Source organism: Schistocerca nitens, chromosome 5 (genome assembly GCF_023898315.1).
Source record: "Schistocerca nitens isolate TAMUIC-IGC-003100 chromosome 5, iqSchNite1.1, whole genome shotgun sequence".
Classification (NCBI taxonomy): domain Eukaryota; kingdom Metazoa; phylum Arthropoda; class Insecta; order Orthoptera; family Acrididae; genus Schistocerca; species Schistocerca nitens.
In genome coordinates this window covers 169,683,192-169,697,868 of record NC_064618.1, presented here as the reverse complement: position 1 = coordinate 169,697,868, position 14,677 = coordinate 169,683,192, and the positions used below count along the sequence as shown (strand labels likewise).

General features: G+C 39.1%; 1 protein-coding gene across 3 annotated transcripts in view; it reads left to right on the top strand.

The window, feature by feature from the left end:
• The window catches only part of LOC126259160 (stAR-related lipid transfer protein 7, mitochondrial), a 120,111-nt gene that overhangs the window by 87,136 nt on the left and 18,298 nt on the right, over positions 1-14,677 (top strand). For all 3 annotated transcript variants that reach the window (XM_049955712.1, XM_049955711.1, XM_049955713.1), the window contains one exon: positions 10,308-10,468. In XM_049955712.1, the coding sequence (XP_049811669.1) occupies positions 10,308-10,468 (161 nt within the window). The remainder of the gene's footprint in view (positions 1-10,307; positions 10,469-14,677) is intronic.

Here is a 14,677-nt window from a genome sequence, read left to right as displayed (position 1 = left end):
AATGGGATTTTCGTGGGACGGGTTGACAGCAGATGCAGTATTTGTTATTAAACAAATAAGTGAAAAACAGAGAGAGTATAATAGGGAAACCCATTTAGAATTCATTGATTTTGTGAAGGCATCTGGTAATGATAGAAAGAAACTGTAGAGAATTATTCAGAAAATAGGGTACTCACAACACTTCTCTCTCTCTCTCTCTCTCTCTCTCTCTCTCTCTCTCTCTCTGTGTGTGTGTGTGTGTGTGTGTGTGTATTTTTGACAGAGGCCTTGCTGGCCAAAAGCTTGTATTGTAACAGTCTTTTTGTTGTGCCTATCTGCAACTCAGCATCTCCGCTATATGGTGAGTAGCAACTTTCCTTTTTGCAATATTGTCAAACACACTACTGTAATTTTAGATATAAGTGGTACTCTAACACAGCCTATACCCACAAAAAAGGATTTTGGCAAGGGTGCAGAATTTGACCCACACTTTTTAACATTTATTTAAATGATGTTGTTTGGAAATGGAAGGAGGTTTTTAAGAGGAGACTTAAGATTGACAGAAATTCTTGATTGAATTGCCTTATATATGCAGATGATGCCACCACACTTCTGGCAGAGAATGAAGATGACTTACAAAGGAGAATACATCTACTACATAAGATTTGTGAAAAGTACCATTTGACAATTTCAGAAAAGAAGACAGAATAAATGACTTTTAAATGGAAACATCAAAATTTTGATTAACAGCAGAACAGGTCAAATGTTTAGGGGGTTGATATCACAGTTTCTCTTCATAATGACCCCGGTATGAATTTATTTATGAAGAATGACAAACACTGGAGAGCGAAAAATTGCATTCTAGTTGCAACAGTGTTTAATGTGAAAACATATAACAACAATGGAAATTCCGGGATCCACAGTGTATGCTCATTAGACTGTTAATTCTATTTAACAAGTCCTGCAATTCTTCTCACTTTTCAGTGAGAATAACAATGCCATCAACAACTATTACCATTAACATCCATTCACACCGAATTTTAATGGCACACCTGAACCTTTCTTTTATTTTAGTCATCGCTTCTTTGATGCGTGGATCGAACGGTAGGGGCAAAAGACAACGCTTCTGTCATATACCCTTTCTAATCTGAGCAATTAATTCGTAGTCTTCCATTTTTAATGTATCATATTGGTTCTTGTACATTTGTATATCATTAGCCTTTTCCTATAGCTTAGACTTATTTTGCTGCAAATATACAACATCATGCACCATTTTACATTGCCTAATGTTTTTCTATGTTGACAAATCCTGGTTTTTCTTAAGTCTTGCTTCTGTTATGAAGCACAATCTCACACCTGCCTCTCTGGTGCCATTACCTTTATTAAAGCTAAACTGCCATCTAATAGAGCCTTAATTTTCATTTCCATTCGTTTGTATATTGTTTTCATCAGCTTGGATGCAGGAGTTGTTATGCTTATTGTGTGATAGGTCTAACACTTATCTTCTCTTGCTATCTTGAGGATTGTGTGGATGATACTTTCCGAATGATACTTTCCAGAAATTCAGTTGGTAGTTCTCCAGACTCATGGACCATACAGATTAAACTGAATTGAATAATTGAGGCACTGAGCATCATAAGGGCCCAAAACACAGAGACAAAGTTTTGAGAAAAATATATGGTTGTGAAAATCAGGTTTGTAGTCAAACAACCAGTCTCATATGTTTGTCTTGTTTTTAACCAAGTCTCAACAGCCTATGAAAAACTAAAGTAACCACTTAATGTTATGAAACCCACATATATTATAAAATAGACAACATATACAAACACACACTCATGCAAATGCAGCTCACTCATGCATGACCACTGTCTCTGGCTGCCAAGGCCAGTCTGTTCATTGTGCCTGTCTACGATTCAGCATCTCCGCTAGTGGTATGTAGCAGTCTGTACTTTTCACAATATTGTCATTAATCCATCCTGAATTTTCCACTGTTTGGCACATATCAAAACAAACCTGTCTATATGTTCTGCATCTCCTCCTATACCACTGGACAGATTTCAACCAAACTTGGTACACATATGTTACCATCTGGAAATAATTGCTGTTGGGGTAAGAACCACCTACCTATCGAAGGGATGGGATGGGGTTGAAAAAGTAGTGTAGCCCATGATGCGTGGATGCCCAGATTTTATCCATCCAGTATTTGAGAATGAGAGCACTTAGTGACTTTCAACAAACATTACACATAACTTCAAACCTTTAAGAAACTTTTCTCACCTACAACCCCAGTAAAAAGATGAAAGGAAAAGAGTTTATCGCTTATTATGTTTTCGCCATTCACATAGTAAAACTGTCGCATGTGGCATGATGTTTTAATTTATTAATTCTTTACTACTAACTCTATGCGCAACACATTTCACAGACACTATCCACATATGTACAACACATACTTCAGAAAGTATGACATCAAATACTGAGATGCATCAAAAACTGCCGCATCATACTTGACCCTTTAATTTATTATGCTTTTACAGCTAACTCTATTCACAACACATTTCGCAGACAGTATCCACATATCCTACTGAATATACCTACAAAAATACATCATTGTCCGATGCATAGTTAAGGCTGCTTGAAAATGAAATGGCAGGGCAAAATTCCCTAGAGATGCAGATGAAATATATGTACACCTGTGCGTGAAATATGTAACGTGTGCATAGGCAAAGCCGTGGGTAAGAAGTTCCTCCTAAACCCTTGGATTAATTTCAAGCAAATCTGATACACATATCACTGTCTGGTAATAAATACTGTGGGGTAGGAAACAGCAACATTATATTAAGATGGGCATAATAATGTGTAATGTGGTGAGAGAGAAAGGGGGGGGGGGGGGAAGAAGGATATGGACAGACAGAGGGAAGGAAGAGATGAGCACTGTTAGGGGGAGAGGGAGATAGAGAGAGGAGGAGGGGGAGATGGACAGATACAAGGGGGAGGAGGGGTTGGACAAAGAGAGGAGGAGCAGGAAATGGACAAAGAAAGGGGGAGGAGGAAAAGGACTTGTGGGAGGAGAAGATGGATAGAAGAGGAATGAGCAATAGGACAGAGAGAGGCACAGGAGGAGATGGACATGGACAGTGAGGGGTTGGAGGGGGCGAGGAGGTGGACAGAGCATGGCATGGGGGAGGAGGAGATGGACTAAGAGAAGATTGGAATAAATCCATATTCAGGCAATACCATGCCTCACCTAGTTTTAATTAATATTTAGGTTATTATTATTGTTGATGTTGTTGTTGTTGTGGTCTTCAGTCCTGAGACTGGTTTAATGCAGCTCTCCATGCTACTCTATCCTGTGCAAGCTTCTTCATCTTCCAGTACTTACTGCAACCTACATCCTTCTGAATCTGCTTAGTGTATTCATCTCTTGGTCTCCCTCTAAGATTTTTACCCTTCACGCTGCCCTCCAATACTAAATTTGTGATCCGTTGATGCCTCAGAACATGTCCTACCAACCGGTCCCTTCTTCTTGTCAATTTGTGCCTCTTCTCCCCAATTCTATTCAGTACCTCCTCATTAGTTATGTGATCTACCCATCTAATCTTCAGCATTCTTCTGAAGCACCACATTTCGAAAGCTTCTATTCTCTTCTTGTCCAAACTATTTATCGTCCATGTTTCACTTCAATACATGGCTACCCTCCATACAGATACTTTCAGAAACAAACTTCCTGGCACTTAAATCTATACTCGATGTTAACAAATTTCTCATCTTCAGAAACGCTTTCCTTGCCATTGTCAGTCTACATTTTATATCCTCTCTACTTTGACCATCATCAGTTATTTTGCTCCCCAAATAGAAAAACTCCTTTACTACTTTAAGTGTCTCATTTCCTAGTCTAATTCCCTCAGCATCACCCAACTTAATTCGACTACATTCCATTATCCTCATTTTGCTTTTGTTGATGTTCATCTTATATCCTCCTTTCAAGGCACTGTCCATTCCGTTCAACTGCTCTTCCAAGTCCTTTGCTGTCTCTGACAGAACTACAATGTCATCAGCGAACCTCAAAGTTTTTATTTCATCTCCATGGGTTTTAATACCTACTCCGAATTTTTCTTTTGTTTCCTTTACTGCTTGTTCAATATACAGATGGAATAACATCGGGGATAGGCTACAACCCTGTCTCACTCCCTTCCCAACCACTGCCTCCCTTTCGTGCCCCTTGACTCTTATAACTGCCATGTGCTTTCTGTACAAATTGTAAATAGCTTTTCGCTCCCTGTATTTTATCCTGCCACCTTTAGAATTTGGAAGAGAGTATTCCAGTCAACATTGTCAAAAGCTTTCTCTGAGTCTAAAAATGCTAGAAACATCGGTTTGCCTTTCCTTAATCTGTCTTCTAAGATAAGTCGTAAGGTCAGTATTGCCTCACGTGTTCCAACATTTCTACGGAATCCAAACTGATCTTCCCCGAGGTCGGCTTCTACTAGTTTTTCCATTCGTCTGTAAAGAATTCGTGTTAGTATTTTGCAGCCATGACTTATTAAATTGATAGTTCGCTAATTTTCACATCTGTCAACACCTGCTTTCTTTGGGATTGGTATTATTATATTATTCTTGAAGTAATTCTGAGGGTATTTTGCCTGTCTCATACATTGTGCTCACCAGATGGCAGAGTTTTGCCAGGACTGGCGCTCCCAGGGCTGTTAGTAGTTCTAATGGAATGTTGTCTACTCCCGGGGCCTTGTTCCTCTTCCATTTCCATAATATTGTCCTCAAGTACATAACCCTCTATATACTTCTTCCACCTTTCTGCCTTCCCTTCTTTGCTTAGAACTGGGTTTCCATCTGAGCTCTTGATATTCATACAAGTGGCTCTCTTTTCTCCAAAGGTTTCTTTAATTTTCCTAGTGAGATAAGCCTCTACATCCTTACATTTGTCCTCTAGCCATCCCTGCTTAGCACTTTCTGTCGATCTCATTTTTGAGACGTTTGTATTCCTTTTTGCCTACTTCATTTACTGTGTTTTTATATTTTCTCCTTTCATCAATTAAATTGAATATTTCTTCTGTTGCCCAAGGATTTCTACTAGCCCTCATCTTTTTACCTACTTGATCCTCTGCTGCCTTCACTACTTCGTCCCTCAGAGCTACCCATTCTTCTTCTACTGTATTTCTTTCCCCCATTCCTGTCAATTGTTCCCTTATGCTCTCCCTGAAACTCTGTTATTATTAGTAATGTTAATTCACCAAATTTTCTTATATCAGCTACCCCGGCTAAGGGTCATCAGGTGCATTTTCCCAGATATCTGTGATTTTGTTTTTACAACACATAACTGGAATCAGCCCAAACAAATACTGTTCATCATGTCATTCACGCAATGCCCAGTGTCATAAAAAACCATTGATTTGTTTGCTATTACAAATGAAATTGTTTTTAAAGTGGGGTTTTAAGTGCCCATTCAATAGACTGGCCGGTTTTGAGCGCGAGTACTCGCGTCTGCTCAGGCACGTGCTCGCGAGCAGCTGCAAGATCGCGGAGTACGGAGGGAGGGGAAATGCGCGCGCACGTTTGAATAGGGCCGCAGCGTGCCTATTGAATTCGCGCCGACTGTGTAACGTGTAAAGTACTACGATCAGCTCTTAACGGTCACTTCACTGGTTAAGAATCATGTGAAGTCGCCGTTGTGTAACCCCAACCATGCTTTCGCAGTTCAACCCCCATTGGGAGGAATTGTATCTGTTTACTGAAAAAGATGGTGTTGCAAAATGTTTAGTATGTCACAAAACACTGTATTCTTTTACGAAATTTAATTTGCAGCAACATTATATGTCGTACCACACGAAAGACTACGGACGTGAAAAATGTGATTGACCAGATCGTGCACAGGAAGTTATTAAACATAAAAGGAAGCTATCCGAAGAAGATCTGGACGACGAAGAAAAATCAACTGAGGCAGCTCTCAGAGTGGGTTACAAAATTGCTTTGCTTTTAGCAAAATCCATGCGCCCCTTAACTGATGGCGATTTAATAAAAGAATGTTTGGTAGTTGCAGCGGAACATTTGTGTCCATCTCAAGTTGAACAGTTTTGGATTGTGCCATTATCTAACATGACCATTATGCGTCGCATACAGGACATGGCAGACGACGTCCAGAGCCAGCTTGCAAATATCTGTTAAGATTTTATGGCGTATTCTCTAGCTCTGGACGAAAGTGTTGATATCACTGGAACAGCGCAGCTTGCCATATTTATTAGAGGTGTTAACAGAGATCTTCAGGTGAGGGAGGAGCTACTCGATGTAGTAGCCATGAAGAACACTACAACCGGAGGTGATATTTTAAGTAGTGTTGAAGAAAGTGTTGAAAATATAGGATTGTTGTGGAATTCTTTAGTTTCAGTGTCTACAGATGATAGAGGCATACACTAAGCTAATAAAATTATGTGGCACGTGTACATTCTCCTTTATTTGTTTCATTTGTCGCAGTAATAATTCGTGAGTGATATCCCTGCAGGTGGCCGCGGATTTACATCGACTGGCGGCAGCTGTTGTGTACCCCACGTGACTCTCCCCACTCTCCGCTCTGGTCCGGTAGTGGGGGTAGCGTGCTCGCGCTGCTCCGTGCTCGCGCCTTGCTGCTCACAGCTTGCTCCGCGAGCACGTATGTTGTGAAGCCCTGGTCTAATGCGATATTTATTTTATTCACATCCAGTAACAGGGACAGTAAAAAACAGAGAATAACCACTACTCCAGAAGCGACTGAGCAGTGCTGCTGCATGGTAGTAGGAATCAGTGTGGGTCAGGGCACTGCTGCCACTGCTGGAATACTGGTTATTCTTTCTAACAATTACAAGAAGAAAAGTTGCTACTCACCATATAGCGGAGATGCTGAGCCACAGATAGGCACAACAAAAAGACTCTCAGAATCACAGCTTTTGGCCATTAAGGCCTTCGTCAACAATAGACACACATAAGCACAAGCACACATTCTCATGCAAACGCAACTCGCGCGCGCGCGCGCGCACACACACACACACACACACACACACACACACACACACACACACACACACACACACCTCCCCCTAGTCCTTTTCCTCCTCCCCCTCTCTTTGTCTCAGGCAACTGAAACCACACTGCCTGAGACTGCAGTTGTGTTTGTGAGTTTAGTGTGTGTGCGTGTGCATATGTGCGTCTACCGTTGACAGAGGTCTTAATGGCTGAAAACTATAATTGTGTGAGTCTTTTTGTTGTGCCTAACTGCAACTCAGCATCACTGCTATACAATGAGTAGCAACTTTCCTTCTCACAATTGTTACATTCCATCCTGGATTTTTCATTGTTTGATTACTCTTTGTGTTTTATTGCCCCTGTTAAAATGTGTCAATAAAACAAATATCACACTAAACTGATTTGCGGCCGCTCTCTCAAATGGACATTTGAAACCCCACTTTAAAAATCATGTCGTTTGTAAAGGCAAACAGACAAACCTTTTTGGCGACACTTGGTGACACATGAAAAGCCTGATGAGCAGTTTGTAATTTTTTTGCTGACTTCAGCTACACATTGCTTAAATAAAATTCCAAGTTTCTCCCAAAGCATCAGAGTAAATGCATCTTTTAGGCGGGGACACTCTGTATGCCATGAATTTAATTTGACACACAGCATATATGCATACTAATTAAGCATTCCTATAGCAGTGAAGGAAACAAAAGAAAAATTCGGAGTAGGTATTAAAATCCATGGAGAAGAAATAAAAACTTTGATGTTTGCCGATGACATTGTACTTCTGTCAGAGACAGCAAAGGACTTGGAAGAGCAGTTGAACAGAATGGATAGTGGCTGTTGATATACTTTCCGGGATGTGAGGTCGTGGTCCAAGAACTTTTCTGCTCCTTACGTTTCGTCCAGAACTGCGCTGGACTTCCTCAGAGGCGCTGCTCCGCTGAGTCTTGCCGACTGACTGGTCGGGTGTCTGAGAGCGACTTATATATTGTGAGAAAGGGGGGCGTGGTTCAGGTGACACGTGATGAGCAGTGATAATCCATAGCAAAGATAAGGTTGACTATCGATTACCACCTTGTCCAAGATAAAAATTGTTAGCAATTTTGTAGAGCCACTGTCCATATATCGCTAAGTTTCATAGCCTCCTCTTTCCTATTAAAATTATCGTGATGTTTATAAATTTCGATAGCTTCTCTATATAGCCGTGGATAGTAATTTAACGTTGTAGATAAAACTTCGGTATCCGAAAACTTCACTTGGTGGTTGCCTGGTTGAAGAGCATGTTCCGCTACAGCTGACTTTTCTATTTTTCCAAGTCGACAAAGACTTTTATGCTCTTTCAGTCGCGTGTTTACGCTTCTTTTGGTAGTACCAATGTAAACTTTACCACAGGTACATGGAATTTTATACACACCACATGTCGACAGGGGAGGGCGTTTATCCTTCACAGATCGTAGTACTTGACTTATTTTCTTTGTTGGTTTAAAGATTGGTTTTATGTCATGTTTTCGTAAAATCTTACCGATCCGTTCTGTTACTTTTTATTAATAAAAGGGAGAACTACTGTATTTTTCTGTCGTTGTGGTTCATTCTTATCTTTTGGGTTTGTGTTCCTTGGACGCAAAATTCTATTTATCTCTTTCCTTGAGTAGCCGTTTTTTTCAAAAGCCTGCTTCAGATGTTTCACTTCAGCATCCAAATGTTCAGGTGTACATATCCGTTCAGCTCGATCGACAAGACCTTTTATGACACCTCTTTTTTGTTGAGGATGATGATTAGAATTTTTATGTAAATATCTGTCTGTATGTGTTGATTTCCGAAAAACTTTATATTCCAAGCTTCTATCGGACCGTCTCATAACTAACATAGTATCTTGCGTAAGAAAGATATTCTGTTATCCTTTTCTATTTCCATGGTAAACTATTTTTGGGTGAATTTTATTTAGATAATCAAAGAAATCGTCCAAGGCCTTTCTGCCATGGGACCAAACCACAAATGTGTCATCTACATATCGATACCAACGAGATGGTTTGTTATTAGCTTTGTCTAGGGCTGATTGTTCAAACTTCACACTGTAACAGTTGTGAGTATTAGTTACCTTTGAGGTTGGGGGTGGTGAGTTGTTAGTCAAGAATTCCTTTAAGGCAACAAAGACGTCATTATTAGTATGTCACTGAGTTTGGATGAGGTTGAGTAATAGGGTTATGAGAAGCTGGGTGTTCCTTCTGTGATATTGCAGAAAGATTTAGTGGGAATGTAGCCACAATACATGATTGCTGGTGGCGGTGGTCACGAGAATGTAAGATCACAGAAAGGCTGGCCTCCGAACAGCCATGTGGCACTACCAAGAAGGAAGACCATTGTGTTCAGCAGATGGCTGCCGCGCATCTCGCATCTGCAACAGCAGTTTGACCAGCAGTTGGCACTACAGAATCACAATGAACTGTTACAAATTGATTACTTTGAGGACAGCTCTGAGCTAGATGCCCTATAGCATGCATACCTCTGACCCCAAACCACCGCTGTTTGTGACTTCTGGCATTTCAAGCATAAGCTCATTAGAGGACAGGGTGGAGGTCTTTGTTTTTTCTGAAGAAAGCTGGTTCTCCTTCAGAGCCAGCAGTGGCCATGTGTTGATTAGAAGGAAGCCAATTGATGGCCTGCATCCCATGCACCCTGACTACAAATTTGTACTGATGTACTGTCTGGTGATTCAATCTGTTGTGCTGCCATTTCTGAATAGCATTTCAGGGGGTGTTTTCCGACAGGATATAGCTCAGTCACATACCATTATTGCAACCCAACATGCTCTACAGAGTGTTGACATGTTGCCTTGCCCTGCTCAATCACCAGATCTGTCTCCAATTGAGCACATATGGGACACCATTTGACGACAACTCCAGCATCATCCACAAATGGTATTGACTGTCTCTGTATTGACTGATCAAGTACAACAGGCATGGAACTCATCCCACAAACTGCCATCCAGCACCTTTACAACACAATACATGTATATTTGCATGCTTGTGTTCAACATTTTGTTATTTACACTGGTTATTATCATACCACAATTTCACATTTCTAGTGAGTTATCTCAAGCTTACATTAATCTGCAATCTTGCAGTGGTAATCAGTTCAATATGTTAACCAACCAAATGTATTCCTGAAACTTCACTATTGTACATTAATTATTTTTTGATGTGATTTTTTTTTCCATGAATGTATCTTTACAAAAATATGGTTGTCTGTTAGTCAAATAAGTTTTGTGCAAATTTATCTTTCTTATGTAATTTTGCATGTGAAACCATTTGTGTAATTATTTTCAGTGTATGGGAAATACAGTGATGTTAGTGCACAAGCCTTCCTGCAAGCCCAAATTGATACAGACTATCGTAAAGAGTGGGACAATACAGCTGTAACCTTGAAGATAATTGATTCAGAGCCTACATCAAATAGTGATGTGATCTATTGGGAAATGCAGTGGCCTGTAAGTATATAGGAGTACATTCATTATCTCCAAACATGAAGACCTGAGAGAATAAAAATTTAAAAGATGTTTAATCAGTGCATGGAAAGTCTGTAGATGTCTGTAAGAGAGTACAATTTCAGTTGATACCATATTTATTGTTGCGTAAATTTTCACTATGGTGGTCTTTGTTTTAGTAATTTATTCAAAGAAGAAAATACTCTAGGAGGGAAGTGAAAATGAACACACTGAAACAATTAATAAAGTTTGAGTCTAACATACTTGTTGCCCTCTGTACAACTACAATTATGGACTATTGTCCTTCAAAAACATACTTGTTGCCCTCTGTACAACTACAATTATGGACATATTGTCCTTCAGAACACTAAGTATCTTGCATAGCCTCTTCTAGTTACAATGCATTTCTGCAGTAATGCACAGTGACAATCCTAGAGGTGTCAGATGTAATTTTGGGGGAGAGATTTCCATACTACTTCCACATCCCACAGTTGACCCAAGGAGTCACTAACAATACGGGCCTGGCTACTCCTGACATGTCCCAGACATTCATAGTGGCAAACAAGTCTGGTGATTATATTGCCCAGGTGAGTGCATGGGCATTGTCCTGTAGGAACCACACGTGTCCCTGATGTAGAAATAGTGCCGGAAAGATCTGAATGATGATCTGTTGTCTTCACAAAGTCATTGTAAGCGTGGCTCCTCACACAATCATGCCTGGAGATAGCCCTGTATCTCACGTGATACACTCCAGTTACTGCATTTTTATTCACTCAGAATGCCATCATACGCTGACAGTATACCATACCTAAAATTCAGTTTATCCTATGACCTTTTCTTACCAGTGTCATTTGGAAATGTCTGCAAACTTTACTGGAACAATATAATGCTCTAAACAACAAACCACTGTTTCAGCAACTCAAATACAGTTATGGGCATAGTGTGTCCATGTTCAGTCTGTAATTCCCACTTAATCCACAGCAACAGAGCACTGACTCGTTGTCTTTACTACTCTTTTTTCATAGCTCCCTGTATATAAGCTGATTGGACAAAATATCAGTCGTGCCCTTCAAAGAGCACACCTGCCAGGTGATCATATGACCTTCAACTGCTAATTAAGTCGGTGCTCTATAGTGGTGTGCATGTGCCAGTTTGTTGTATGGAATCAGTAGATGGTTCGTAATGGAGAAACAAAAGAATTACAGAAGGGAGCTATTGTGTTTGGACATGCCTATAACCACACCGTGAATGAAGTTGCCTCATTTGTTGGTATATCAACACTGAGTGTCCAACAAGTCTACAGGGATGGTATACCTCTCACAGTCTCGTAACATAGTGGTGTAGATTAGATTAGATTAGATTAGATTAGTTTTCGTTCCATAGATCCGTGCTGAGGAGATCCTCGTGGATGTGGAACATGTCAACTTTTTTTTTTTTTAAACTGAAATAACAATACTAATAGTATGAATATATACAATACATCATTTGTTTCTATTAAAAAATTCGTCAATGGAGTAGAAGGAGTTGGCCACTAGTAAGTCTTTCAGGCTCCTTTTAAACTGATCTTCCTTTGTAACTAAATTTTTTGTGTTTACTGGCAAATTATTGAAGATGTGTGTTCCTGAGTAGTGGACCTCTTTTTGAACTAAAGTAAGTGCTTTTAAGTGCTTGTGCAGATCATTTTTGTTCCTGGTATTGTATGTATGAACTGAGCTGTTTGTTGGAAAAAGAGATATATTATTTAGGACAAATTTCATTAATGAGTAAATATACTGAGAGGCAGTAGTTAGTATACCCAGTTCTTTGAAGAGGTTTCTACAGGACGTCCGTGAATTTACTCCACAAATAATACATATTACACGCTTTTGGACTCTGAAAACTTTTGTTTGACTTGAAGAGTTACCCCAAAATATTATACCATATGACATTATGGAATGAAAGTAGGCAAAGTATGCAAGCTTTTTCATTTTTATGTCTCCTATGTCTGCTAACACTCGAATTGCAAATACAGATTTGTTAAGGCGTTTCTGCAGTTCTGTGGTGTGCTCTCTTCCCAACTGAATTTATTATCAAGTTGTAATCCCAGGAATTTAAGACTGTCAACCTCTTCTATCTGCTCTTCTTCGTATTTTATGCACATGCTGGGTGGAAACCTCTTACAGGTTCTGAATTGCATATAGTGAGTCTTTTCGAACTTTAATGTCAGTGAGTTGGCTTTAAACCATTTATTAATATCCATGAAAATATCATTAGCAGATCTTTCTAGAACTACACTTGACATACTATGTGTGTCATCTGCAAACAAAACGAACTCTGCTTCTGGCAGTGTGACTGATGAGAGATCATTAATGTACACAAGAAAAAGCAATGGTCCTAAGATGGATCCCTGTGGGACACCACATGTAATTTCTTCCCATTCTGATGATGACTGATGACTTAATTCACTAGTCCCTTGCACTGACACCCTTTGTTTCCTGTTAGTGAGGTATGACTTGAACCATTTTGCAGGACTGCCCATGACACCATAGAATTCTAATTTACTTAAAAGGATGTTGTGGTTCACACAATCAAATGCCTTTGACAAATCACAGAAAATACCTGCTGCTTGTAATTTGTTATGTAATGAATTAAGTACATTTTCACTGTAGGTGTAAATAGCCTTCTCGATATCAGAACCCTTCAGAAATCCAAACTGTGTTCTTGATAATATGTTATTTGTGGTCAGATGGTTGAGCAGCTGCCTGTACATTACTTTTTCTAAAATTTTTGAGAATGCTGGCAGAAGTGAAATCGGTCTGTAGTTTGATGGTATCTCTTTATCCCCTTTCTTGAATAGAGGCTTAACATCTGCATATTTTAGCCAGTCAGGAAATGTCACAGTTATAATTGACTGGTTACACAAGTAACTTAGAATTGTACTAAACTCACAAGAACATGCCTTAATTAACTTTGTTGATATTTCATCGTACCCACTAGAATGCTTTGTTTTTAAAGATTTTATTATGGACGTTATCTCTTTTGGTGAAGTGAGTGATATATTCATGTACTTGAAGCTATTTGTGAAGGCTAGTTTCAGATATTCAAGGGCATTATTTACTGATCCTGAAAGTCCCATTCTATCAGTAATGGATATAAAGTACTTGTTAAATAGATTTGCCACACAATGCCCATCAGTTACTAATGTGTCATCTACCCTTAGTGCTATTTGCTCCTGTTCCTTTCTGGTTCTACCAGTCTGCTCTTTCACTATATCCCATATTGTTTTTGTTTTGTTCCCTGACATTGCTATCTTCTTTTCGTAGTGCATTTGTTTAGACGTCTGAATTACTTTTTTTAATGTTTTACAGTATTCCTTGTATTTAGCTAAATCATCAGCATTGGAGCTATTCTTGGTCGACAGATACATTTTCCTTTTTGTCTTACAGGAAATCTTTATTCCTTGTGTAATCCATGGTTTTATTATAGACTTCTGTTTAATTTGAGTAACTTTTAGAGGAAAACAGTTTTCAAACATGGTACTGACATTGTTCATGAATGTGTTATATTTTTCATTCATGTCATGAGCACTATAAACATCTTTCCAGTTCATATCTTTGAGCAGTTTTCTAAAACACTCAATTTTTGGTTGATTGACTACTCTCCTGTACTCAGATTTAACAGTCTTGATAATCTGCTTAGAATTTACATCTAAAACAAGGAGCTGCATGTCATGATCTGATAGGTTTTATGATATGATTTTGTTCCTTTGATTTGTCTATAAAAATGTTATCAATGGCTGTCCTTGAGGATTTAGTGATCCTAGTTGGAAAGTTTACAGTGTGAGTTAGATTGAAAGACAACATTACTAACTGCAGTGAATGTTTATTGGAAGATTGCATTAGAAAATCTGTATTAAAGTCACCAGCAATCAAAATTTCTTTGTTTCTTCCTTTTAAATAACCCAAAATAGCTTCTAGATGATCTAAGAATAGATTATAATGTCCTGCAGGTGCTCGGTAAATAGTTATTACTATATAGGATCTGTTATGGAACTCTACTTCTGTTGCACATGCTTCTAGATGCTGCTCTAAACAGAATTTATTAATGTCAATGTTCTTGAATTTATGGCAGTTTTTGATAAATGTGGCAACTCCTCCTCCATCCATATCAACACTGAATGTTCAACAAGTCTACAAGGATGGTATACCTCTCACAGTCTCGTAACATAGTGTA